The sequence below is a fragment of the Chlorocebus sabaeus genome, chromosome 21, assembly GCF_047675955.1.
Source record: "Chlorocebus sabaeus isolate Y175 chromosome 21, mChlSab1.0.hap1, whole genome shotgun sequence".
In the NCBI taxonomy this organism is placed as follows: domain Eukaryota; kingdom Metazoa; phylum Chordata; class Mammalia; order Primates; family Cercopithecidae; genus Chlorocebus; species Chlorocebus sabaeus.
Window position 1 is genome coordinate 89,797,049 of NC_132924.1, and position 27,041 is coordinate 89,824,089.

The 27,041-nt window shown below is 40.6% G+C and overlaps 1 protein-coding gene across 5 annotated transcripts in view; it reads left to right on the forward strand.

Annotated features, from left to right (window-relative positions):
* The first annotated feature begins 13,393 nt into the window (after positions 1 to 13,393).
* The window catches only part of ST7 (suppression of tumorigenicity 7), a 276,697-nt gene continuing 263,049 nt past the window's right edge, over positions 13,394 to 27,041 (forward strand). For 2 of the 5 annotated variants that reach the window (XM_007982681.3, XM_007982683.3), the window contains exon 1: positions 13,398 to 13,645. In XM_007982681.3, coding sequence (XP_007980872.1) covers positions 13,495 to 13,645 — 151 coding nt within the window. In that variant the 5' untranslated portion in view covers positions 13,398 to 13,494. Of the gene's footprint in view, positions 13,646 to 27,041 lie in introns of all 5 variants that reach the window. The other 3 variants (XM_007982682.3, XM_007982684.3, XM_073009298.1) reach the window with 2 other exon arrangements.

Below are 27,041 nucleotides of genomic sequence, written 5' to 3' on the forward strand. Positions count from 1 at the left end.
GAGGATGAAGACTTATGATGATCCTCTTTCACTTAAGGCATGGTAAATCTATTTTCTCTTCCTTATGATTTTCTTAATAACATTTTTCTTTTCTTTAGCTTAACTTATTATGAGAATATAGTATATAATGCATATACAAAATATATGTTAATCAACTGTGTTTGTTATTGACAAAGCTTTCAGTCAAGAGTAGGCTGTTAGTAGTTACATTTTGGGGCAGTATGTACAAAGGTTATACATACCAACCTGTGCAAGATGGTGAGATCCTGTCTCTACCAAAAAAAAAAAAAAATTAGCTGGGCATGGTGGTATGTGTCAGTGGTCCCAGCTACTCAGGAAGCTGAGGTGGGAGGATTGCTTGAGCCCAGGAGTTCAAGGAAATAGTGAGCTAGGATCATGCCATTGCAGTCCAGCCAGGGTGACAGAGAGACTCTGTGTCTATTAAAAAGAAAAAAAAGTCATACATGGATTTTTGACTGTGTGGAGGTTGGTGCTCCTAAGGTCAACTACAGTTACACGGAACTGAGGGAGCTATAGGCTTTTTCCCCTCTCCTTCCTCTACAGCTTGAACATCCTTGCTACCAGGTAACATGTTAAAATGAAAGGAAGCCTCAGACCAAATTCTGACATGTGTTCAGGCACTTATTAGAAACAGATCCTGAAAGTGTTTATATAACTTGTTCTGTAAGCTGGATGAATTCCCCACTTTCGGAAATTGTAGGTGCTTTGCCACCTTTGCATGAAAGAAGCTGTGTGAACGAATCAGGACTCAGTTATCCATACAGTTGGCAGGAGGAAATTGGAAAATTTCCAATTATCAACTAGTTCCAGGAATGTTTAGGAATCACGCTTTTTGTACTATCCTCCTGCCCACCTCCTTTTTTTTCTTCTTGGTACACTGGACAGGGTATCTTTAAAGTATTTTAGCCAATCTCATATCTTGACTTCCACTAATATTATAAATGAAAACTCATTTTTAATACTCTTGCTCTGCCTAGCAGAGGAAAAGGTAAACCCTCTCTGGTAGAAGATATCATCATCTGTAGACTCTACCATTTTTTAAGTAAACAATGTTCAGCATTCATTCACAAATTCTTAGAAATATCAGGCTGGGCACCGTGGCTCACATCTGTAATCCCAGCACTTTGGGAGGCTGAGGCAGGTGGATTACCTGAGGTCAGGAGTCCGAGAGCAGCCTGGCCAACATGGTGAAACTCCATCTTTACTAAAAATACAAAAATTAGCTGGGCATGGTGGCGGATGCCTGTAATCCCAGCTACTCAGGAGGCTAAGGCAGGAGAATCTGGCAGGCGGAGTTTGCAGTGAGCCGGGATGGTGCCACTGCACTCCAGCCTGGGTGACAGAGCGAGACTCTGTCTCAAAACAAACAAAAAAAAGTTCTTAGAAATATCAAAAATTAGCTGGGCATGGTGGCAAACGCCTGTAATCCCAGCTACTCGGGAGGCTGAGAGAGGAGAATCGTTTGAACCTGGGAGGCGGAGGTTGCGGTGAGCCGAGATCACGCCATCGCCCTCCAGCCTGGGCAACAAGAGTGAAACTTCGTCTCAAAAAAAAAAAAAAAAAAAAAAAAAAAATCAAAAAAAGCCAAGAGAGGGGAAAAAACCCAAATAAACAATAGCAATAGGTCCACAGGTGATCCAGATGTTGAAGTTAACAGATAATGTGGTTTAAAGTAACTATAATTAATAAAAATAAATAAATAGGCAAGGTGCGGTGGCTCACGCCTGTAATCCCAGCACTTTGGGAGGCCCAGGCAGATGGATCACGAGCTCAGGAGATCAAGACCATCCTGGCTAACATCGTGAAACCCCATCTCTACTAAAAATACAAAAATTAGCTGGGTGTGGTGGTGATCGCCTGTAATCTCAGCTACTCTGGACGCTGAAGCAGGAGAATCACTTGAACCTGGGAGGCGGAGATTGCGATAAGGCGAGATTCCGCCACTGCACTCCAGCCTTGCAACATAGTGAGACTCTGTCTCAAAAAAATATAAATAAATAAATAAATAAATAAATAAATAAATAAATAAAAGGGATAGCAGATAAAAAGAGAATTTCTTACCCTTTAAAGAACTGAAATCTAAAAAAGAATGAAGTTGAAATTCTAAAGCCAATGTACATTACCATTATAACAGTATTACATTTTTAGAAAGTTCTTGCTGAGGTGAGCTGAGACAACATATGTGTACTTTTGTGGGGTAACAATCTTGCTACTCCTTAGCTAGGAGCTAAGGAGGCTCCTAAATGCCTACAGCCACTGTGGAGGTTCAGACCCAAGCAGTCACATACTGATGAACTGAAGCCATTGCAAGGAAGCTGTGAGGGTTACATGACATCCTCAGAGTGCATAGATGAGCCAGCAAAATGAGGTCTGCTTCCAGACTTGGATTTAGTACCATAGGCAGCAATGTTGTTATGTAATTTAAGGGAACTTGGCAATAAATGAAATAACGATTAATCTATAATTTCTCCAAATCACTGATCCTTAAAGTAGGGTTCAGGCAGACCAGAGTATGTAGACAATCTCCTAGGTTTTAGGGAGGAAATGCTAAAACTTATGCTTATGTTTAACTCATGTTTGAAATGCCTTTATATTTATTTTACACCATGTACTTAGTATGTTGGTATTGTAGAATATATTAACTTATAAAAAATAGATATGCATCTTTTGGAAGTTTAAATTTTTTTTAAATTTCTGGCCAAAGTTTGGAGACTTTTTTTTTTTGAGGCGGAGTCTCACTCTGTTGTCCAGGCTGGAGTGCAGAGGGATGATCTCCTCTCACTGCAAGCTCCGCCTCCCGGGTTCACGCCATTCTCCTACCTCAGCCTCCGGAGTAGCTAGGATTACAGGTGCCTGTCACTACGACCGGCTAGTTTTTTGTGTTTTTAGTAGAGACAGGGTTTCACCGTGTTAGCCACGATGGTCTCGATCTCCTGACCTCGTGATTCGCCCGACTCGGCCTCCCAAAGTACTGAGATTACAGGTGTAAGCCACCGCGCCCGGCCCCTAGATCATTTTTTTCTAAACCTACATATTTATTTACTAAATTCCATGTTGCATCTACTAAATCATGAATAAAATCTTACCACAGTGGGTTAATATCTGAATTTGGAGTTGCATTTGTTTCCTCAGTTTTCTTCATCTATAAATCCTCAGCACTCAGCTGTTTTGTGAACTAGGCTAAAATGGCAATCTCATTTGCAGACAATAAAATAGTTTTCTCAAAGTTAAGTTATTTCCCATACATTTTTATTAAACCTTTGCTTATTGCTATTATTTGTTTTCTAGTGTGTTAGTAACAATAAAACAGATGAATAAGTAGATAATTAGTAATAAAAGAAACATCAAGGTATAGTTTTTTTAATAGCTTGTCTGCTTTTTTTTTTACAGATACATGCTCTTATTTGTGATTTTTTTATTGCAGATGTATAATATATTTATTATAATATATTTATTCTTACCTTTTTTGATGGAATTACATTTATCAGGTAAAGGTTTGGTAAGGTCACTCTCACCCCCAAGATATGCTGACGCCTGGAAAAACTTGTGAAGATTATTTTATTTTATGACTCTGTTATCTGGTATCTGTTAATAGCACTTGGAAGAATAACAAATTATTTATGCACAAACAAACTGATAGTTGTAAAAGCAGATTTTGAGAGTAGATGAGGGAAGGAAGTAAAGGCCTGAGACAGCTAAAGAAGTGAGAAAGTCCATTAAAAGGTACAGAAAATAAACTTCCTCCTACCTCCCAATTTTGCCGGAGGCAGACCCTGCAACTGAGAGTCTTAAGAGTTGGAAGAAAACTCAGAAGTCATTTAGCCCCACTGTGACTGACGGGATTCTGAAAACATGGGACTTACAGTATTAAAACCAGGAAAGGCCCAGCAAGCCAGGATGAGTTGGTCATGCCTTCTAACTTCTGCAAGTATACCTTTTGACATAATCACATATGCTATTATTGTTCCCAATTTACAGATGAGGTTGGGTGGTCAGCCAAACTTCTGTTAGAATATTCTCAGTGATGGAAAACTAGATAGTGTAGATAGTGGTTCTACTAGATGCTTCTGCCTCAAAATGAACTATTTTCCCCTCTCATTTACATGCATTGGTCCTTTTTATGTGAAAATCCCATAGGACTTCTATTTGGTAAGTCTAGAAAATCAACTTGCTGAGAGGTCCAAAAAATAAATAAAACAACAACCATACCCCTTCTTCCCTCCAACTCAAGTATATTTGTTTCCCATCCAAGTACTAACCAGGCCTGACCCTGTTGAGTTTCCAAGATCAGATAAGATTGGGTGTGTTCAGGGTGATATGGCCATAGACTTCATATTCATTTCAAGTTAGCCGAGCACAGAGTACTTGTGCTAGGCCCAGGAGAGGATCTGAAAAAGAGCATGGACAAATGAACAAATCTAGAAAGACTATTTGATAAATGTATCTAAACGTGGTAGCCCAAAATAGTGCCTCTTTGGGAATGAAAGTGTAATATGCAATGCATACAAGAAATAGAGGCGTGGATAGCTAAATCCAGACTGTAGCAAGCTATTTGCTATAGTCTGCTATAAGTTGCTATACTTTGTCTAATCAGTCATACTTGACAAGTTAATTCAAATCGGCCTGATTATGTGGACATCTTCAGCTCAAAGGGTAAATGACAAATTTATTCAAAGAGACAAAATTGTACTGTAAAAATAGTATTGCAACGATAGTTTTGAAGATCGGACATGGTGGCTTTCACCTGTAATCCCAGCGCTTTGGGAGGCTGACGTGGGTGGACCCCTTGAGCCCAGGAGTTCAAGACCAGTCTGGGCAACATAGCGAAACCCTCTCTCCACTAAAAATACGAAAAATTAGCCAGGCATGATGGCATGCACCTGTGGTCCCAGATATGTGGGAGGTTGAGGTGAGAGAATCACTGGCACCTGGGAAGTCAAGGCTTCAGTGAGCCATGATCGTGGCACTGTACTCCAGCCTCAGTGATAGGAGTGAGATTCTGTCTCAATAAAGAAAACAAACAAACAAACAAACATTATATTGAGGGGGAGGAAAGAAAAACTCAAGGGAAGCCACAGCTACCATTACAATTATAATGCATATTCACTAACTATCATTACTAACAAGGATATAAAACCAATTATGGTTAAATGTGCTTAAGGTGCTAAATTTAGCAGGTGTGCAATGACATTGCAATGTAGAATAGAACAGAAACCTGGAGTGATTTTTGCAATGCAAAGTAAAGAAGAGAGACTACAATTAATATTAAAAATACAATTAATTTAGGTTGGAGTGGGCAATCGCTTTACTTAGTATTAGCCTGAAATGTACTTTAAGATAAAAATAATCTGACTCTTCTTTCTTTCCTTTTTTTGGATTAGGTTTCTGCAGAGGCCAAATATACCAGATGACTGTGAAATGTTCACTTTAATTTGCATGCCTAAGTATAGTCTTGGGTATTAGAAATGAGAAAAAATGAAATGTAACTATCAAGTGTAAGGGAATACATCCTGATTAAGAGAATAGAATCAATTTTCGGAAATCTAGGAGTAAATGCTCTGTGTCAATAGAAACAAATTTAAGCTTATATCATGGCCAGCAGATTTTGAAAATTTCTACTGATAATTCTATAACATAAGTTTAACCTGCTTTCTGACTTTTTTAATGCAAAAGGTTGTTTAATTGACTTGTCTAAATCTGTCAGGTATTTTGGAGGTTCATATGTATGAACTTGAAATTAAAAGCCAAAACCAGAAAACAGCATGCTATGCACATGGGAAGTAAATAGATAGCATACAATTTTTGAATTTGGCTTGGAAGCATTTAAAGTGATAGTTATCATTAGTGCCAGGTATTTTTGATATCATGTAATTTTTCAAAGTCATATCTAGATGTGGCTCTTGTTCCTGAAATCTTAGCCAGTTATGGACAAAAAATGCAGTTTTTAAATAAGGTAATAAAATTGGCGTAGCTTTTTTTGTTTTTGTTTTTTTTTGAGATGGAGTTTTGCTCTGTTGCCCAGGCTGGAGTGCAGTGGCGCAGTCTCGGCTCACTGCAAGCTTTGCCTCCCAGGTTCACGCTATTCTCCTGCCTCAGCCTCCCAGATAGCTGGGACTACAGGCGTCCGCCACCACGCCTGGCTAATTTTTTGTATTTGTAGTAGAGACGGGGTTTCACAGTGTTAGCCAGGTTGGTCTTGATCTCCTGACCTCATGATCCGCCTGCCTCGGCCTCTCAAAGTGTTGGGATTACAGGCGTGAGCCACTGCAACCAACTGATATTTTACATATACAGAATATTTTAGACAATGGATTTTAATTTTGATTAAAAGTGCTATAGACATAAAAAATAATAAAACCTCTTGGGTTTGAGTGTCAAGAAATTAAAAAATGCATGCCATTACATTTCCACACTCTTTAAAGTGCAACTGACAAACTGCCCCATCTTAGAGTATCTTCCCAAGAGGAAAGAGGGTGAGTAACAGAGTAAAGAATAAATAGAGTAATTAAAGGAAGTGGGTAATATTGTTACTTCTCATGATTAGGTTAGCCTAAGAAGCAAGAGACCTCGCCGAACTTTAGAGGGTTCCTTAAAATAAATTTCTGGTCTTTTTGTTGAACACATCTGGATCTCTCTGTTGTTGCTAAGATTTTTTTTTTTTTTTTCCAAATCTCATCCATCTTCCTCTGGTCTTGTCTCCTGATTGTATTTTAGCAGTGTAGAGGAGACGCTATGTTCACTTCTCTACTTCTTTCCGAAGAAATTTTCTTTTTTCTTTTTCTTTGAAAATAAGAAAACATCTTTCATTGGCTGGAGCAGGTTTTTAGGGTGGAGATAGCATTAGGTTGCTTTCAGATTTTTTATATTATTATTATTATTTTGGAGACAGAGTCTCGCTCCGTTGCCCAGACTGGAGTGCAGTGGCATGATCTTGGCTCACTGCAACCTCTGCCTCCAGATTTAAGTGATTCTCCTGCCTCAGCCTCTGGTGTTGCTGGGCTTACAAGCGTGTGCCATCATGCCTGACTAATTTTTGTATTTTTAGTAGAGACAGGGTTTCACCATGTTGGCCAGGGTGGTCTCCTATTCCTGACTTCAGGTGATCCATCTGCCTTAGCCTCCCAAAATCCTGGGATTACAGGAGTGAGCCACCACGACCTACCTGATTGTTTTATTTTGTATTCTTGCTATTAGAATTATTCCATATATCAACACAGCTGGTCTTATTACAGTAATTTTGATATTTTAAACAAATCAGTGATGCTAAGGAACATCACTGAATGTTGACATGTCTGTGAAAGCCTTTATATAGAAACTAAGATATCTTTGTTAGGAATGGGGAAACAAAAGGTCAATGTGATAATAATGTATCATAATGTCTGAACTTAGTCACTGTGAATCTCTGTCAGATTAGGATGTATGTGCAGTATATGTTAATTATGGAAATGCATTCTGCCTTATACATGCAGAATTATACCTTAGAGAACTTCTCCCCAAGCTTTTTGCTAACCAAATCATCTTTTCAACTATATACAGGTAGTTGAAATTCTCTCTCTTCAATATTTTATGAGAGAGTGCATTGACTTGAAGAAGTTAGAAATGGCAAATTCCCTTCCAAACCTGGTTTTCTGCTCTTGCTATATCTCTAAACTAAACACTTTGGATTTGCACTTATTTGGGTCTAGGTAAGTCACTCAGTAAGGATAACCAGTTATGTAGGATGTTATTCATGAGTATAGGATATTGACCAATTCAAAAACCCAACCAGTGAATGTGGATGAGATTTTTAAAATAAAAACCAACCAGTCAGAACAGTTATTTCTTGTGTTTAAATTTCAGATGAACTCTGAAAATTGTTTACAAAAGTAGATTCTTAAATTTATAACAAAGTAGAAAACTAAAGACTATGACAGCGGATATAAGCATATATCCCTTCCAAATATCATAAACAAGAAACAAAAATAAATACTTTTAAAGAAATTTTAAAGTTCTTCACTGATATACTGGTTTCTTATTCAGCTCAGATATTTTATCAGACTAAGATATATACTTTAACCAAATATATAAACCAATTTTAGAGGAATTTAGGAGCATATTGCTTTTGACATAGTTATTATAAGTTAATGGTCATTTCACTACTATTATCCATTCCAAAGGTGGTTACACCTTTAGAAACAAACTTTCGTGTTTTTTTTTTTTTTTGAGACGGAGTCTTGCTCTGTCACCCAGGCTGGAGTGCAGTGTCGTGATCTCGGCTCGCTGCAACCTCCGCCTGTCGAGTTCAAGCAATTCTCCTGCCTCAGCCTCCTGAGTAGCTGGGACTACAGGCGCGTGCCACCACACCCGGCTAATTTTTTGTATTTTTAGTAGAGATGGGGTTTCACCATATGAGCCAGGATGGTCTTGATCTCTTGACCTCATGGTCCGTCCGCCTTGGCTTCCCAAAGTGCTGGGATTACAGGCGTGAGCCACCATGTCCGGCCAGAAATAAATTTTCAAGGAAGCTCATCACGTGGTGGTGGCCAAATCTTAACTTTTGCCCCTGAGTTAAATCTTAGCGTTCTTTGTGTCTGTGTTTGTAAAATGTAAGATTTGGAATTTTATTTTCATGTAACTGATTTTTCATTCCTTTATACAACGCTCAATATTCATGAGCATGTATCATGTGCCAAACACAGCACAATTTGTACTAGATTAAAATTCAGAGGACTAAAATTAACCACAACAATAACAAATTACTTAACATTAAAGGCCTCCATTTAATAACAGAGAGGAAAGATATGGACAAGGTGTTCTGCTCAGCATTTTTGGTATGCATATCACTCAATCTTCACAACAACCATATGTAAAAGGTATAAGTGTAACCCATTGTACAGATGAAGTAACTTAATAACTTGCCAAAGAGCACCCAGTTGGTGAAAGGCAGGATCAGAAATATGGTCCAGCACTGTCTACTCTAAACCTGGTTTTTAATGACCTTCTTGGTGCTGCATCTCACAGGGAAGAGACAGTGAGCTCAGTGGAGGGAGCTGGTGTCACCAAGGAGGTGGTATTTCAAGTGGTTCTCTAAATAACCTATTATCAGGCAGTTGAAGCAGGGAAGAATGTTGGTCAGGGAAGTGGAGCACAGAGATGTGTATTATAGGCAGGTTGTGTGGAGCAGGTCCAAAAGTGTGAAAGAGAATAGTATGTTTGCCAAAATGCTGGTGCTATGAAGGTAGGCAGAAGTGCCCTTGCAGAAGGCCTGGATACCACCTTAATTTCATCCTTTAGTTAGACACTGGGATAAAAGTAGGAGTGCAGTAGGGGTGGGGCCTTAAATAATTTTAAGCAAGGAGCGAGTTATCGGATTTGTGCTTTAAAAGGTAACTGGTAGAGAAGTGTGGAAAGTGGATGGAAGGAGGCAGTGGTGGTGCTGGCCGTGGTGCAACTAGAGGCAGGGAGCCCACTGCCTTGTTCTCCATGAATGATGATTAGGCTATCACCAAAGGCTGACAGAAGTGGTGGTCTGAGTCTTAATGCACAGTTGAATGTAGAGAGGAAAGGAGGTACATGATGCTCAGATTTCTGAATTAGGGAACTGGAAGGATGGTGCCCATTCCTTGATGGAACTCTAAAAGGAACAGGTGAGGGTGAAGAGGTAATGCATTCCATTCTACATGTGATGAGCTTGGTGACTATGTGCCATTCCACTGGGAGATTGTCAAGAGGTAGTTAGGTATATCTGGGCTGTCATTATTTCATTAACAGTCCCACTCAAGAGCCCCCCCTTTATCTTTGCTCTGCCTTTTTTTTTTTTTTTTTTTTTTTTTTTTTTTTTTTTTGAGGTAGAGTCTCACTGCAACACCCAAGCTGGAGTGCAATGGCGTGATATCGACTCACTGCAACCTCTGCCTCCTAGGTTCAAGCGGTTCTCCTACCCCAGCCTCCCGAGTAGCTGGGACTACAGGTGTGTGCCACCACGCCTGGCTGATTTTTGTATTTTTAGTAGAGACAGGGTTTCACCATATTGGCCAGGCTGGTCTCAAACTCCTGACCTCAAGTGATCCACCTGCCTTGGCCTCCCAAAGTGCTGGGATTACAGGCGTGAGTCGTTGCACCAGGCCTACCCTGCCTGTCTTATCAGTCACCAAGACCTGTCACTTCTGCCTCCCCTCCCTCTTTCTCTCCCCCCCTCCCTCCCTTCCTTGTTTCCTTTTCTTCCTTCCTTCTCTCCTTCCTTCCCTTTATTTTTTTCTCTCTGCTTATCTCTCTCTTCCCTTCTTCCCCTTTTCCCCGCTCCCTCCCTCTTTCCCTCCCTCCCTCCCTCTCCCCCTCTTTCTCTCTTTCTGCCTTCCTTTTTCTTTCTCTCTTTCTTTATCCTTCCTTTCTCTCCCCTTCCCTTCCCATTTTCCTTTTCTTTCTTCCTTTCTTTCCTTTTTCTTTCTTTCTCTTTCTTTTCTCTCTTTTTCTTTTCTTCTTTCTTTCTTTCTTTCTTTCTTTCTTTCTTTCTTTCTTTCTTTCTTTCTTTCTTTCTTTCTTTCTTTCTTTCTCATCCTTCCTTCCTTTCTCTCCCCTTCCCTTCTCCCTTTCCTTCCTTCCTTCCTCCCTCCTTCCCTCCCTTCCTCTCGCTTTGTCTCTCTCGACAAGGTCTCACCCTGGAGTGACTGGCACAATCACAGCTCACTAAAGCCTCAACCTCTCAGGCTCTAGTGATCCTCCAACCTCAGCCGCCTGAGTAGCTGGTACTACAGGTGCACACCACCACACCCAGCTAATTTAAAAAATTTTTTGTACAGACAAGGTCTCCCTATGTTGCCTGTGCTGTTCTCAAACTCCTAGACTCAAGTGATTCTCCCACCTCGGCCTCCCAAAGTTTTGGGATTACAGGCATGAGTCATCTACTTCCTTAATGTTTCTTAAATCTCCACTTAAATAAATCTCTGAGTTGGTCATTTGGATTGGTGTGTGCAATGCCCTGCCCCATAGCTATGAGCACCTTAGGGTTTCTACTAGGCCCTTCAGAATCAGACTCAGGCCTGTATCTTCAGCTTTGTCTCTAGCCACACCACTCTGCAGAGCCTTCACTCCAGCTATACTGAAGCAACCACAGTTTGCAAGAGATTATGCTTACTTCTGTTTTGAAGCACAAAGACATGTGTACAGTCCCCACCACATGCCAGGATGCACACCAGGAGAGGCAATGATGAGTAATATAGGGCTGACTTCCCAGGAGCGCCTAGTAGAGAATTAGAAGACTGTGGTGTGACTCAGCAGAGTCATATTCATGTCCATTCATTGACGTTCATTGACAGCAAAAAGCCAGGCCTCTGGATGTTCATTTAAATTAAGTAGTCAATATCCTAATTTAGTGACTCGCAGAGAATCTGGTGGGTTATTTAATCATCACATAAAATAGGTGGTTCATATACTCATGTTGAGGCAGGAGAACAGGGTCTGGAGGCAGGGAAACTAAGGACTTCCTTGAACTAAATTGAAAGGAAAACCTTAACTTTCCATGCGTAAGTAACAAAAGGACCAGAGGCTACCTTTGACCTTTTCGGCCTAGCAGATGGGAAATTGGCTGTCTGCAACAGATCGGATTGATTGCAGGTCCAGTCTTCATTTGCAACTTTGTAACTTCACTCCAGCCTCTGAATAGTTGTTGTCCACAACTAATCAGACTGTGGGCGAGTCTTCGTTTGCATAGAAGTATAACTTTGTAACTTCATCGCAACCTCTGATTGGTTGCTTTTTGTAACCAATCAGATGTTTGCACAGGAGTGTTACCTGTATATCTTCATTTCAGCCGCTAGTTGGCTGCTTTCTGCAACCAATCAGACTGATTGCGGGCTACCACTTCATTTACCTGAGGTGAGCATGAAGTTGCCAATGGGAAACTTCTTGGGGGTATTTGGACCCAAGAGGATTCTGTATCCGGGCCCTTGAGCCGCTCCTCCGCCCGCTCCCCCGCCCGCTCCGGTAATGTGGAGTGTACTACCGTTTTCAATAAATCTCTGCTTTCGTTCTTTTGTTGCTTCGCTGGGTGTTTTGTTCAATTCTTTGTTCAAAACGCCGAGAACCTGGACAACTTGCAGTCACGATCCTCTACTGGTGACAATATTGTTTTATTTTACTGAGATTCTATGTGTCAGTGTTAGACACAAAAATCATTTGGTCATGTGCTGCCATAAATAACTATAAAGAAAGTCTATGTGTGCCAATTTCACTTATCCTGGCCTGGATCTCACTGTAGTAGATAAAATGTGAGGAAGAAACAGTAGCAGAGAGAGGCTGGAATTAGTAAAAATTTAAGAGTAATTCCATCCATTATGTATGCCATAGTAGGCCCTATATGTGAAAAGTTAAAGGAGCTTATTTAATTATGGAGGAAACTATTATACAAGGAAGCAAAAACAATTTATAATAAAATATTCTTTATGCTCAGAATTTAAAAAATAGCTGTAGACTGGAAAACCTGCAATTGCCTCATTACCATCGAATACATAGAAAGTCAAATCACTTATGGACAGAAACAGACTTGAAAATTTCAGCTGAGAAAACATTTTATAATAAAATAAACATTTTATTCAGCACAGACAAAACAAAACAAAAAATCTTTAAAATGGACTTTTTGTTAAAGGTAGCCGTTTCACAGTCAAAATTATCCCAGAGAATTGTTTATGTTAAAAACAGGCTGAGAATAGTTTGACCTCTGATCACCAAAAAACCTGGAGGATAAACATTCATCTTGTCAAGATATCTCTGGAAAATCCCTGCGCTGCTTCAAAGAGACAGAACAAAGGTAAATAGCATCTGCCACCCAAATCTTGCTGAATAGAGTGATTTATCTTCAGGCCTGGTAGCCCGCGACAGGAGCGCAGCTCCTCCCTTCTCCTAGCTGTCCCAGGTTTATTCATTCCCTGAGCCTGAATCCTGCCAGATAAGGGAGCAGAGTGTAGGGTTTAAGACCTCGGGCCCCAGAATACACCACTGCAATTGAATTTTGGTTCCACCTTAAGGTAAACTACGCAGCTGCTGTGAGCCTCAGTTTCCCTACCTATAGAAAGAGGATCGTAGTGGGGATTGTTGCAGGGGTTAAATGAGATTGTACGGAGCGTGGAGCAGTGCCTGGCGTGTGGTAAACGTTCAACTTATGCAGGTTGTAACTGCCTGAGGAGTTTCCTTCGACGCGTCACTTGGCCTTGTCTTTCTAAATATTAGCATAATAAATATAAATGGACCCAGAACGCGAGGGGGCAGGGGCCACGTGATTGCTCCACGAAAGCCACTTGTTAGCAATAAGGCTGGAGAAGGAAAAGCCGGCGCGCCCGCGGCCCGCGCGATTTCCCGCCGCTCCCGCGTCCCTGGCGGCGGGCGGGCTCCGGGGGCGCCCGGGCCGCGGCGGCGGCGGCGGCGCGAGCTGCGCCTCCGGGCCGGTGAATCATCCCAGCAGACACCGAGAGCCGCGGCAGCAGAGAGCAGCGCTGAAACATGGCTGAAGCGGCCACGGGCTTTCTGGAGCAGCTCAAGTCCTGCATAGTTTGGTCTTGGACATATCTGTGGACCGTGTGGTTCTTCATCGTGCTATTCCTGGTCTACATCCTGCGGGTGCCTTTGAAAATCAACGACAATTTGAGCACAGGTAAGGCCGGGGAGCCGGGCCCGCGGCGCCCGCCCCTCCCCCGCCCCGGAAAGTTAGTGTAACTCGCGCGGGGCCGCGGTCGGCTGGGCGCGCGCTCGGGGACGCGCCGGGGCCCGCGCACCGGACTCCCGCGGCCACCCGCCAGCAACGCGGCGGCTTAGGCGGCTGGGCCGGGTGGCTGCGGGCGCGGGGGCGGCCGGCGGCCTTCATGGCCCCGCGGAGGAAAAGCTGCGACGCGCACAGACCGCAAGGCGGGCCAGCCTGGCAGCCGCCCTGCCGCGTCGCTGGTGGTCGGGAGACGAAGAAGGACGGATGTCGCGGGCGAGGGAGTTCCCGGGATACCCCCTCGGGTGTCTGCGCCGGAACTCCGAGGGTTCCCAGGAGTTAGACCGAGTCCTTCCTCACGCCCTCCCGGGTGTGGGTGCCGAGCGGCCGAAGTGTAGTCGGGGAGGCGCCCTCCCCCCCGGCCGCGGAGGCCCGAGGGCGGCTGCCGTTGGGTGCTCGGCGGCGAAGCCCCCCGACCCAGCCGGGCTGTCCGGGCGGCGCCCTCCGCGGCCCGGAGTTGCGCCTCCCCGAGCGTGGGGCTGTCTCTCTGGTTGGGTAGTGGGGAGAGGGGTTCCCGAAGGCACTCTTGGCAGTGTATGGATGACGTGTCAGGTCACCAAATGGATTGTCGAAGGGACCGGAGGGAAGAGGGGAAAGCTGGAATTTCTGAGGGTTTCTGTTGCAGTTTTCAGTGATCTTTGCTGGTCTCCTTTCCCTGTAAAGCTACATATGCTAAGCAAGTGCCGCGTGCCTCCCATCCTTGGACGGTGGTAAATGCAGGAGGTAATTAGAACAGGATTTTAACAAACTTGGAGCCAGCCCACTGACTCGTTAATAAAACACCCGCAAAGAAAACACACGAGCCCTAACACTACAGAGAGTTCCGAAACACAAAGTATATTTTGAGCTAAGGTTACAATCCTTGAAATCTGGAAATTTCAAGGTAGAGTGTTTTTGTTTTTGTTTTTGTTTTAAATTTCAATTTCACAATACTGGGAAATTCTTACAGTCCTGAATATAGATACATATGTACACATATATTTTTTCCGTTGTTAATCTCCATACTCTGGGAGTGCAGATCTGGAAATGCATTTTCCTCAGGTGTTTAGCTGCATTAAAACGCTTTAAAACGCTTGAGAGAATGTACTCATTTTGTTAGGAAACTTGTACCTTTCAGATACTAACTTAAGTGTTTTGATTACTAACTTGAACTCGTGTTCATATTTACATTTGTTTTGTAATATCCCTCGGGATAGTGTCCCTAGGAGGCGGATAGGATTCAGCACTCTAGAATTGTCTCACTATTTGAATAGGTGCTCAGCCCTTTGGAATCTGTCATCGGAAAGACCATGGCTTTCTGGCTTTTCGTCTTTTTGGATGGCTGCTTGTCACAATATTGTCTTCTTCGCTTTAGACAAATACTTCTCCAGGATACCTTCTGGTCTCAAAGTTCTATACCTTTAAGAAGTTGTTTGAATATATGTTGTAAAGGAATTATATATTTGTTGGTAACAGTCTCAGTCTGTTTTGTGCTGCTGTAACAATACCACAGATTGGGTAATTTTTAAAGAATAGATTTCATTTCTTGTAGTTCAGGAGTCAGGGAAGTCTGAGATCAAGGGACTGGTATCTGGGGAGGTCCTTCTTGCTGTCATCCCTTGGTGGAAGGTGGAAGGGCAAGAGAACATGAGAAAACAAGAGGGGGCCCAATTTCACTTTTATAACAAACCTACTCCTTCAATAACAAAATTCATTCTTGAAGGCAGAGCCCTCATGACCTTGTTACCACTCACAGGTCCCACTTTTCAACACTTTTGCACTTCGGATTAAGTTTCAAACACACTAGTTTTAAAAATATTAGTGTTTCTCCTTATTACACATTTAAAATTTTATTTCATAATATGCATTTGTAGATCACGTTTTCATCAGTTAGGTTAAATAATTATCCATGTATCTATGTGTAAGTGTCACATCCAGTGCTCTGTGCAGATCAGGCAAGAAGCAAAATACCTACTGGGAAAATGTGTACTTGTTAAGGAAGGTCATTGTTAGGTCTTCTCCTAGCAATGTAAATCTAGCATTTCTCAGAGATGCCTTTGTTAATTTGTGTAGGGACAGTTCTAAGAGATAGAGAAAATATGAAGATGAACGTGCCATCCAGGCTGTACCTTGCTGGACACATGATAGAAGATCTGGTGATGCTGGACTTTTCAGTTTGGTTTCATGCTCATTTCAGTCATAAAGGAAGATAAAAGGGGAAGCACACAGGGAGCACTCACCTCTTTGCTGTTTTTATGAGAATGTAGCAGGATCTGGGGTGGGAGGAGGACTTTGGCATTAATTTTGAGACATGAAATTACAGCAACAAACCACCCCAGAACACTTTAGGTTTTTCAAAAGACAGTTGCAGACATTAGAGGCCTATTTTCTTCCCTTTTAAGTAACTGAGAAGTTATAGTAGGAAAACTGCCAAAAGGTTGTTGTCAACTTAATTCCCTCCTTTCCTTGCCAATTCCCCTCCCCTTTGGGAAAAAGTTTCTGTACTGAAGTTATTGGCAAGGAAGGCCTAGGGAGAAAGAAGTCATTAGCCAGCACCCCTGAGAGGGGAGGCAGGAGCTAGCCTGGTCTAACTTGTCCTTGCAGGGAGGTCTAAAAGAGTTCTAATGGGACTAATTTGGCTGTTCTTCAGCCCTGTGGTGCTTACTCTTCCTGTGATGAAGGCAAGTGTGTTCCTGGAGAGGTTACTGAATCTGGAGCTGCTTTTAGGGAGTTGCAGATGGTGCAGGCCTCCCTCCCTCCTCAAGGAAGCCGAGGACACCATCACAATCAGGCAGCCAGGAGCCAGGGCTTCCAAAGGCCCAGCTGTGCCCCTGTAGGGGTAAGGAATCTGGTAAAAGTATTCTGGAGTCGTTCTTGGATATCTACTCAGTATCTTCTCAATATCTTGACCATCTGTGACAATTTTAATCCTCATTTGATCATATTTTATGGTAAATGAGCCTAACTCGATTTCTTTTTTAAATTTAGATGCCTCCTAATGTACTATAACAGGTGCTATAAGAAAGATGAACGAGTTTGTAAAACCCAGGGTAAATAAGGAGTTTACAACAAGAATACAACTTGGCATATGCAAGATTGGGCTGGGCAAGACTGGGAGAGCTTCCCTTGAATTGAGCCTAAGAGGATGAGGAGAATTCCGTGATTGAGGACTCGGAGATGGACCTCCCAAACAAAGGCACAAAGCTGTGAAAGTGCAGGTCAGATTCAGAGAACTGTGAATCATGTGGAATTTAATTTAAAATAATAAAAGAAAAGGACTTTGATGAACAACCATACTGTTTTTAGCTCTTATATCGTGTAGTTTTCCAAGTAAAAATGCTTTGAATGCTATTTTTGAGGTATACTACTTCCCTACTCCCACCAGCTTGGCTTGTATGATCTTCATTGCATTGAGCCAGTGCCATTTAGGGTAGGGATATAGTTCAAAGATTCCACAGTATTCTCTTAGACCATACAGAGAAACATTCACATAGGCAACCACATCTTGTAATGAAAATGAATTTTAAAAAAGAAAGGGGAGAAATGAACATATTAGGAATAGTACATAATGGTTAGCTTTGATAATAGTTTTTGTTTGTTTGTTTGTTTTTTAAGAGAGTCTTAGTATGTTACCTAGGTTGGGCTTGAACTCCTGGGCTTAAGGGATCCTCCCACCTCAGCCTCCCTAGTAGCTAGTACTACAGGTGTGTGCCACCATGCCCAGCTGCTGATAACTGATTTTTGAGGCTCTGCTCTTGATTTGGATACAAGAGTATTGAAATACTTTTATGATTTACTGAAAATAAAATGAACTTTTAACAAGGTTTTTAAAAGACCCCAAATAATATTACTTGTCAGTTTTCAAGTGAATTAATATCATAAAGCAATACTTTTCCAAAGGGCGGAAAATTAATTGTAGATTGGAGCGGTCATGCAGGATATTATTATTAAAATTATTATATTATTAAAATAGGTGAGTCTTAAAAAATAGCACCATAACTTACTATAAACAGTGATGTTGATGGCACTTTCTCATCTACCCTATGTTATGAAGTTTTTTGCTGCTGAATTTAAACACCTTTTCCTAAAAGGGACAACTTTGCCATTTTTGTAAAAAGCAGCATAAGTGATTTTCCAATTCTTTTTGTATTTGCTGAAAAGCAAGTTTTCAAATCTCTTTGAAATCCGTTTTCATTCTTTTTGGAAACCAAATGACCTAGGCTTAAAGTTATTTATTTACTTACGTTTGAGACAAAGTTTCACTCTGTCACCCAGGCTGGAGTGCAGTGGTGCAATCACAGCTCACTGCAGCCTCAACTTCCAGGGTCAAGCAATCCTCCTGTCTCAGCCTGCCACCTCACTCTTCGTAGCTGAGACTACAGGCGCACACCACAATGCATGGCTAATTTTTTTTTTTTGTAGAGACAGGGTCCCCTATGTTCTTGAACTCCTGGGCTCAAGAAGTCCTCCTGCCTCCACATCCCAAAGTTCTGGGATTGCAGGTGTGAGCCACCGTGCCTCGTCAAGTTATTTAGAAGACATTTTTCTGTGTTAATTAAGCTCACAAATACAGATGTAAAACTCTTACATTGTTGATATGATATATAACTTAGGCTGCAGCTCAGTTTTGGCATTTTTTCATGTTGAGAATTTTTGCTCTAAATTTACTTAACATTTACATAAAAGTGGATTTTCCTTCTAGAGGGTCTAGTTGCAGTTTACATAGGTCTTTTGCCCCCGTTGTGCCTGTTGTCTAAAATGTTCTTCCCTATCTGTAAATCCCACCAGTCTGTCAAGGACCAGCTGGCATGCTGCCTTCTGATCCTTTCAGCTGCAGAAAAGACAGGGTTACTTTGGAGATACTGCGAGTTTGGTTCCAGGCCACCGAAAGTGAGTCCCATGAAATTTTTGGTTTCCTAGTGCATATAAAAGTTATAGTTAAACTATATTGTATTCTATTAAGAGTGCAGTAGCATTATATCTAAAAGACTAATGTTTATACCTTAATTTAAAAATACTTTCTTGCTAAAAAAAAAAAAAAGTGCTGTCTGAGCCTCAGGAAGTCATAATCTTTTTGCTGATGGAGTCTTGCCTTGATGTTTATGGCTGCTGACTGATTGGGGTGGTGGTTGCTAAAGGTTGGGGTAGCTGTGGCAGTTTCTTCAAATAAGACAGCCATAAAGTTTGCCGCATGGATTGGCTTTCCTTTCCAGAGACAGATTTCTCTGTATCATGTGATGCCGTTTGATAGCATTTTACCCACAATAGAACTTCTTTCAGAATTGGAGTCAATTTTGCCACCCTGCCACTGCTTCGTCAATGAAGTTTATGTAATATTCTAAATCCTTTGTTGTCATTTCAGCAATGTTCACAGCATCTTCACCGCGAGTAGATTGCATCTCAAAACACTTTCTTTGGTCATCAAAAGAAACAGCTCTTTATCTGTTCAAGTTTTACAAGGAATTACAACAATTCAGTCACATCTTAAAGCTTCAGTTCTAATTCTAGTTATTTTGCTGTTTATGCCATGTCTGCAGTTACTTTACCTTACGTGAATTATGGTATATGTGTGTAATATATGTGGGTCAGTGTTTGTGTATATATGCATCTTTTTGTGTGTATGTATGTTTTATCACTTCTTCTAGATTCTAGTTCTTCATCTTCCAGTGTAATTCCTTGTACAAAGTAGATCCTTCTTCACTGGATGAATGAATATCCGAGTTATGGTGTATTTAGTGAGCTGGGATTGGAACAGTACAATTTATCAAATACATTGCTGAGTATGTGCCCCATCTAAGTTTGCAGCTTTAGATTGTGGTCAGAGACTGTTACAAAATCTTCTATGTTCTATGATGGGCCATATGCATCTAAAGCATGGTGGTTCAGTTTATGAATATATAAAAGGGCAATTTTTTGATTAATGTCAGCTTTGAGTTTAGAATGTATCCCAGACATCTTAGTTGCCCTTAATTATTTTTGGAGATATTTTTCTCAGCCATTAATAAAGCAATCCGAATGATGCATGTTTCTCTGGCCTTGAGTTTTTGCATATGTAAAATAATGGTTTTACATTCATTAAGTTTCCTTCTAGCTCTGGAATTCTGTGTCTTACGATGAATTAATCGAGTGCAAAGCGTATTATCAAGAAAATACATGGACTTAATGAGTATACATGTTTTTTACAGTTTGGACTCTTAATTCTTAGTGAATACAAGTCCAGATTTCATATGACTTCCTGCAGTGGCTTCCATTGCTCTGAAAATACAATCTAAGTATATTACCTTCATTTACAAAGTCTGATGCTATGACTCTTTCTTACCCCTCAAATCTGAACTTCCACCTCTCTTTTTCTACATCACCACCCTCCAAATATGCTGGGATTCTTTTTTTTTTTTTAAAGACAGAATCTCGCTGTGTCACCCAGGCTGGAGTGCAGGGACGAGAGCTCTGCTGACTGCAACCTCCGCCTCCCGCGTTCAAGTAATTCTAATGCTTCACCCTCCCAAGTAACTGGGATTACAGGTACATGCCATCATGCCCAGCTAATTTTTGTATTTTTTGTAGAGACAGGGTTCGCCATCTTATCCAGACTGGTCTCAAACTTCTGGCCTCTGGTGATCTGCCCCCCTCGGCCTCCCAAAGGCTGGAATTGTAGGCGTGAGCCACTGCAAACACATAAAGTTGTGCTGAAGTATTTCTAATAACTTTGAGTTACAATTCTGTCTGTTAAGTTTCATTTTGCCTGCCAATATTATTCTGAAAAATTTCCCAACCAAATCTTTCTTGTACTACTATATCATTGCTCACAGACAATTTTTTTCCACATTAGTAGAACCCTGAACTCCATTCATACAGATAATATGAGGTACTTGTACATTTGTTTTAAGTTCCTTATTGATGCTGGATATTAGACCTTTGTCAGATGTGTAGTTTCCAAAAATTGTCTCCGTTCTGTAGGTTTTCTGTTCACTCTGTTGATAGTTTCTGTTGCTGTGCAGAGGCTCTTTAATTTAGATTTTATTTGTCAATTTTTGCTTTTATTGCAGTTGCTTTTGGTATCTTCGTCATGAAATCCTTACCCGTTCCTATGTCCTGAATGGTATTGCGTAGCTTGTCTTTCAGGGTTTTTATAGTTTTTGGTTTTACACTGAAGTCTCTAATCCATCTTGAGTTAACTTGTATATGGTGTAAAGAAGGGGTCCACTTTCAATCTTTTGCGTATGGCTACTCATATATCCCAGCACCATTTATTGAATAGGCAATCCTTCTCCCATTGCTTGTTTTGTCAGATTTGTCGAAGATCAGATAGTTGTAGGTGTGCAGCATTATTTCTGGGTTCTTTATTCTATTCCATTGGTCTATGTGTCTGGTTTTGTACCAGTATCATGCTGTTTTGGTTACTGTAGCCCTGTAGTATAGTTGGAAGATGAGTAGCAAGTAGCATGATGCCTCCAGCTTTGTTCTTTTTACTTAGGATCGCCTTGACTGTTTGTGCTCTTTTTTGGTTCCATATGAATTTTGAAACAGTTTTTTCTAGTTCTATGATGAATATCAATGGTAGTTTAATAGGAATATCATTGAATCTGTAAATTGCTTTGGACAGTATGGGCATTTTAATGATATTGAGTCTTCCTATCCATGAGCATGGAATGTTTTTCCATTTGCTTGTGTCATCTCTGATCTCTTTGAGCAGTGTTTTGTAGTTCTTCGTGTCGTGATCTTTCACCTCCATGGTTAGCTGTATTCCTACGTTTTTGTGTGTGTATGTGGCAGGGGGGCAATTGTGAATATGTTTGCATTCCTGATTGGCTCTTGGTCTGACTGTTGTTGGTGTGTAGGAATGTTAGTGATTTTTGCACATTGATTTTATATCCTGAGACTTTGCTAAAGTTGTTTATTAGCTTAAGGAGCTTTTGGGCTGAGACTGTGGAGTTTTTTTTCTTTCTTTCTTTTTAATTTTACTTTAAGTTCTGGGATGCAAGTGCAGAATGTGTAGGTTTGTTACGTAGGTGTATATGTGTCATGGTGGTTTGCTGCACCTATCAACCCATCATCTAGGCTTTAACCCCTGCATGCATTAGCTGTTTGTCCTGATGCTCTCCCTCCCCTCACCCCCCACCCCCAGCTGCTCCTGGTGTGTGTTGTTCTTCTGCCTGTGTCCATGTGTTCTCATTGTTCAGCTCCCACTTATTAGTGAGAACGTGCAGTGTTTGGTTTTCTGTTCCTGTGTTAGTTTGCTGAGGATGTTGGCTTACAGCTTCATCCATGTCCCTGCAAAGGAAATGATCTCATTCCTTTTTTATGGCTGTGTAGTATTCCATGGTGTATGTGTACCACATTTTCTTTATCCAGTCTATCATTGATGGGCATTTGAGTTGGTTCCATGTCTTTGCTATTGTAAATAGTGCTGCAATAAACATACGTGTAAGTGTGTCTTTATAGTAGAATGACTTATATTCTTTGGGTATACATCTAGTAATGGGATTGCTGGGTTAAATGGTATTATTTCTGGTTCTAGATCCTTGAGGAATCACCACACTGTCTTCCACAAAGGTTGAACTAATTTACATCCCACCAACAGTGCAAAGGCATTCCTATTTCTCCATAGCCTCATCAGCATCTGTGGTTTCCTGACTTTTTAATAATCACCATTCTGACTGGCGTGAGATGGTATCTCATTGTGGTTTTGATTTGAATTTCTGTAGTGATCAGTGATGGTGAGAATTTTTCTGTGTTCGTTGGCCACATAAATGTCTTCTTTTGAGAAGTGTCTGTTCATATCCTTTGCCTACTTTTTAATGGGGCTGTTTGATTTTTTTCTTGTAAATTTGTTTAAGTTCCTTGTAGATTCTGGATATTAGACTTTGTCAAATGGGTAGATTGCAAAAATTTTCTCCCATTCTGTAGTTTGCCTGTTCACTCTGATGATAGTTTCTTTTACTGTGCAGAAGCTCTTTAATTAGGTGACTCTAGGGTTTTGTAGATATAGGATCATGTCGTCTGCAAACAGGGATAGTTGACTTCTTCTCTTCCTATTTGGAAGCCTGGGCGTTCTATGAATATTTGTGTGGTTGAGATAGTTACTGAGTTTTGCCTTCCAACTTGATGATAGACTTGGTCCCTTTACTAGAATGCAATCTTCATATGAGATTGTAAAATGAATAAGAAAGTGCTTTGTAGACTGTAAAATCCTATTTAAATCTGAGGCATTGTAGTAGGTTTTTTCCTCAGAAGGCTATATTCTATATTCTATAGGCTTGGCTCTCACAGTGAAATGACAGTTTAAACTATATAATATAATCTTTTTTATCCTTGAATATTCTTTCTTTCTAAAACTGCACCAAGCAAGATAATGGGTTATTGGATTGTTTGAAACCGCACTACTGAGTGTCTGTTTGTTGTAAATGTGGAATAATATCTCTCAATATCACTATTATATTTGAGATGTTGTTGTAAATATATCTATAAAGGGCTTTGTATTTCCCAGAAGAGACAACTTGTAATGAAACTCATTTTTCTTGTTACAGTGGAGCAAGACAGTTGCTGATGTGTTACTATTACCCATCATTTAAAAGTAGCAGGCATTCCTGTACTACCTACTGTGCTAAAATAAGGAACTGACAGGCCCAGTTAGTTAGCTGTAGCAGTATTTTATGTTGCTGTGGCTGTGGTGTCACCGTTTAATTGCAGTTACCAAATTTCTCAACAAAGTAAGGCAACATTTATCTGAGAAAGCATTTTTTTCCCTTCTGAATTTTAGCAAACTGAAAGTGTACTGGTTACACTTATACTCTGTGGAGAACCCTAACTTTGGTTCTGTTTTTTTTTTTTTTTTGAGACGGAGTCTCACTCTGGCTCCCAACCTGGAGTGCAGTGGTGCGATCTCGGCTCACTGTAACCTCCGCCTCCTGGGTTCAAGCGATTTTTCTGCCTCAGCCTCCTGAGTAGCTGGGACTACAGGTGTGCGCCACCACACCTGGCTAATTTTTGTATTTTTAGTAGAGATGGGGTTTCACCATATTGGCCAGGCTGGTCTCAAACTCCTGACCTCGTGATCTGCCCACCTTGGCCTCCTAAAGTGCTGGGACTTTGATTCTTAAGTTGACCTCCACATCTAATAAAAGATTGTGTTTAAATATCAGTCTTTCAGAAATTTTAAGCAAGGTTGTAGAGCATTAAAGGACCTTAAAGGAATCTCTCAGGTCAGTGAGGAAGGAGTATTTGTTTTATTATTTTAAAAAATTAACATTTAAAAACCACAAACAGTAGAAACACTCTGAGGTATAAAATCGTCTTAAAAAAGGAAGTAGTTTTGACACGTAAGCAGCTCATATCTGGAGTTATTGTGTGACCTAGATTTAGAGTTTTGTCTTGTTTTGGTCAGTTGTTAATACCATTCTGAAGTATTTATTAGTTTATTAGCGATAGGTAATAGTAGAATGCTTACAGTTCTTCTCTCTGTTAAGCTTTTCCAGTTTCTGGACTCTGTCTTGGGAATGAGAATGAAATTTACTTCCCTACAAATTGGGTCTTTTCATTTATTTGATAGACCCTGTTTATTGAACATTCCTAATAGTGCTAATAAAATAATGCTCTTGTGGTGTTTTGCAATTTATTATACCCGCTCCACTCAATTGATTCTCTTTCTGTGACATGCGTTTAGATTTGTAGAGTGCTATATAATAAGAACTAGTGTGATCTAGTTTGCACTTTTCCCTGGGTCTTGGGTTGGGGAATGTGTGTATTATGTTGTTTGTGTAGAATTCCTATCCTCTATCATTCGTGTCTTTTATTTAAAGCAAAATAAAACAAATTATACTTTTCTCAGTTCAGGCTCAGAGTTGGCATCGTTTAGAGAGGAATTTTTGTCTTAGCTTATTTATGTTGCAGAAATATAATATTTGGCTGTTTTCATAAGACTTTTTAAGGAAAGTATTTTAAATTGTACCCTTACATTTGAGAGGTGAAGCATGAGAGGCTAAACTACAATTTTGAAATATTAGAAATTTGCTGCCCAATCGTTCTTTCCCCAAACTGGAAATTGTATATGCATTATCATTCACTAAAAGTCTGAAATGGAATCTTAAAAATCTTATAGCAAATCTACTCAATTAAAGTTACTATCCTAAGAGAAACTTTTTCTTTCTCTTACATTATTTGAATAAGCAAATTCTGTTTTTGGAGGGAAAGCGCAGAAGTGATGGCAATGTAACATCAATTAAGTTAGAGCAAAGATACGCAGACTTAGTTTAGGCTATGAAAGTATTCCATGGACACAGGGAGGGGAACATCGCACACTGGAGCCTGTTGGGGGGTTGGGGGCAAGAGGAGGGAGAGCGTTAGGACAAATACCTAATGCATGTAAAGCTTAAAACCTAGATGATGTATTGATGGGTGCAGCAAACCACCAGGACACATGTATGCCTGTGTAACAAACCTGCACGTTCTGCACATGTATCCCAGAACTTAAAGTATAATAAAATTTTTTTTAAAAAAGTATTTCTATAAATGTTTTGTACACTTTTTTTATTGCTTATCTATAGAAAATAATGTAACAATTCTGGTAGCTTTTAAAGGACAGTTAAAGGAACTGTGATTCTTGAATGAATGTTTTCAGTTTTAACCATGAGAATAAATGTGATGAAGAAAAGTAATAAGATATTTGGAAAAGATAAGACAAACAGCATATTACTGTTGGGGCTAAAGAGGACCTAAATTCAAAGTTTGCATGAAATATCATCAGCTGCTAAGATAAAATAAAGATTTATCATTGTTCAGTCCAAAGAGAAAACTTAAATGATATTTATAAGTGTAGTGATGAGCAGGTTGGATCTAGCAGGGGAAATGTAGTTGTGTAGTGTCACAGGCAAGAGATTTTCCCCTACCATGTCTTGAACGTGGTTCATTGGTTCCTGCCCACCTAGCCATTGGTTCATACCCAGCTCACTTTCTAGAAATAAACATGACCTAGAAATAAAATATAAGGTCCATTTTAACATGTTTTCTTCTGTTTGTAACACCTGCAAAAACAAAAGATACCAAAATATGTAGACATTAAGACAGTATCTTTTTTAGTGGATTACACTTATTTATTGCAGTCATTTGTTTCCATAATATATGTTGCTTTCTTTTTTTTTTTTTAAGATAGGAGTCTCACTCTGTCGCCAGGGCTGCAGTGCAGTGGCATGATCTTGGCTCACTGCAACCTTTGCCTCCCAGGTTGAAGTGATTCTCAGGCCTCAGCCTCCCGAGTAGTTGGGATTACAGGCACCCACCATCACACCCGGCTAATTTTTGTCTTTTTAGTAGAGACGAGGTTTCACTATGTTGGCCAGGCTGATCTTGAACTCCTGACCTCAGGTGATCTGCCTGCCTTGGCCTCCCAGAGTGCTGGGATTACAGGCGTGAGCCACTGCGCCCAGCCCATAATATATGTTGCATTTCATTAAAAACATGGTGTTCATAAGTAAATGCTATTGATACTTGGCTTTATGGAAATCTCTTTTTAGTGTTGAATACTCACCCAGAAGATTAAAACGTGGCAGCTAGACAGGCAATGTCAATCCTTTCAAATCAATTTACTTACTGGAGATTTTAAGTAGTTTAAGCAGAGCATACCCTCCTAGGCAGGAAGCCCAGCTGTGTTTGTGAAATGACATTATTTTCACCTTGCATTTAATTGAAAGCAGCTCCCTTCTAGTCCTGGCACATTGCTTTCACCCTTCTTAGAGGCACTGGAGAACAAGTAACTATTGCTTCTTGCAGCACAATGTTGTATGCCTGTGATTCTCTGTCCTAGTTTACTTACCACAGAATGTAGCAAATTATCCAAAATAGGATGTAAAATTTGCAAATCAATAAAACATTAATGTATCACTTGTTACTTTCAGAAATAAAATGGAGGTTAGGAAATCAACCCCTTGATGTATGTTACACAAAATATCAAATGATTCACTTTGCTATTTGTGGGTTTCTATCATTCCTATCCCCACCGCCCCCCCCCCGCCCCGCCCCTGCTAATTACAAAGTAACTCATATAAACCTGGGTTTCTCAAGCAGTGTTCTGGATGTGTAGGACAAAGGATATATTGGTATGAATAGGTAGTAATTCGGGGCCTGTTCTGGAAGACCCCATTCCTCTGCAGAGTTCAGTAGGGCTCACATACCCGCAGTGGTGGCCGTTAATGACCACTTCTGCCTGTGAGTGCTCCAGTTGCACTACTCTCACTTCTGGTTCCTAGTGCTTAGGACTACTGTCCCCTCTCCCTGTCTTACCAGTTCCTATTGTTGTGGACATTAAGGAGTGAATTTG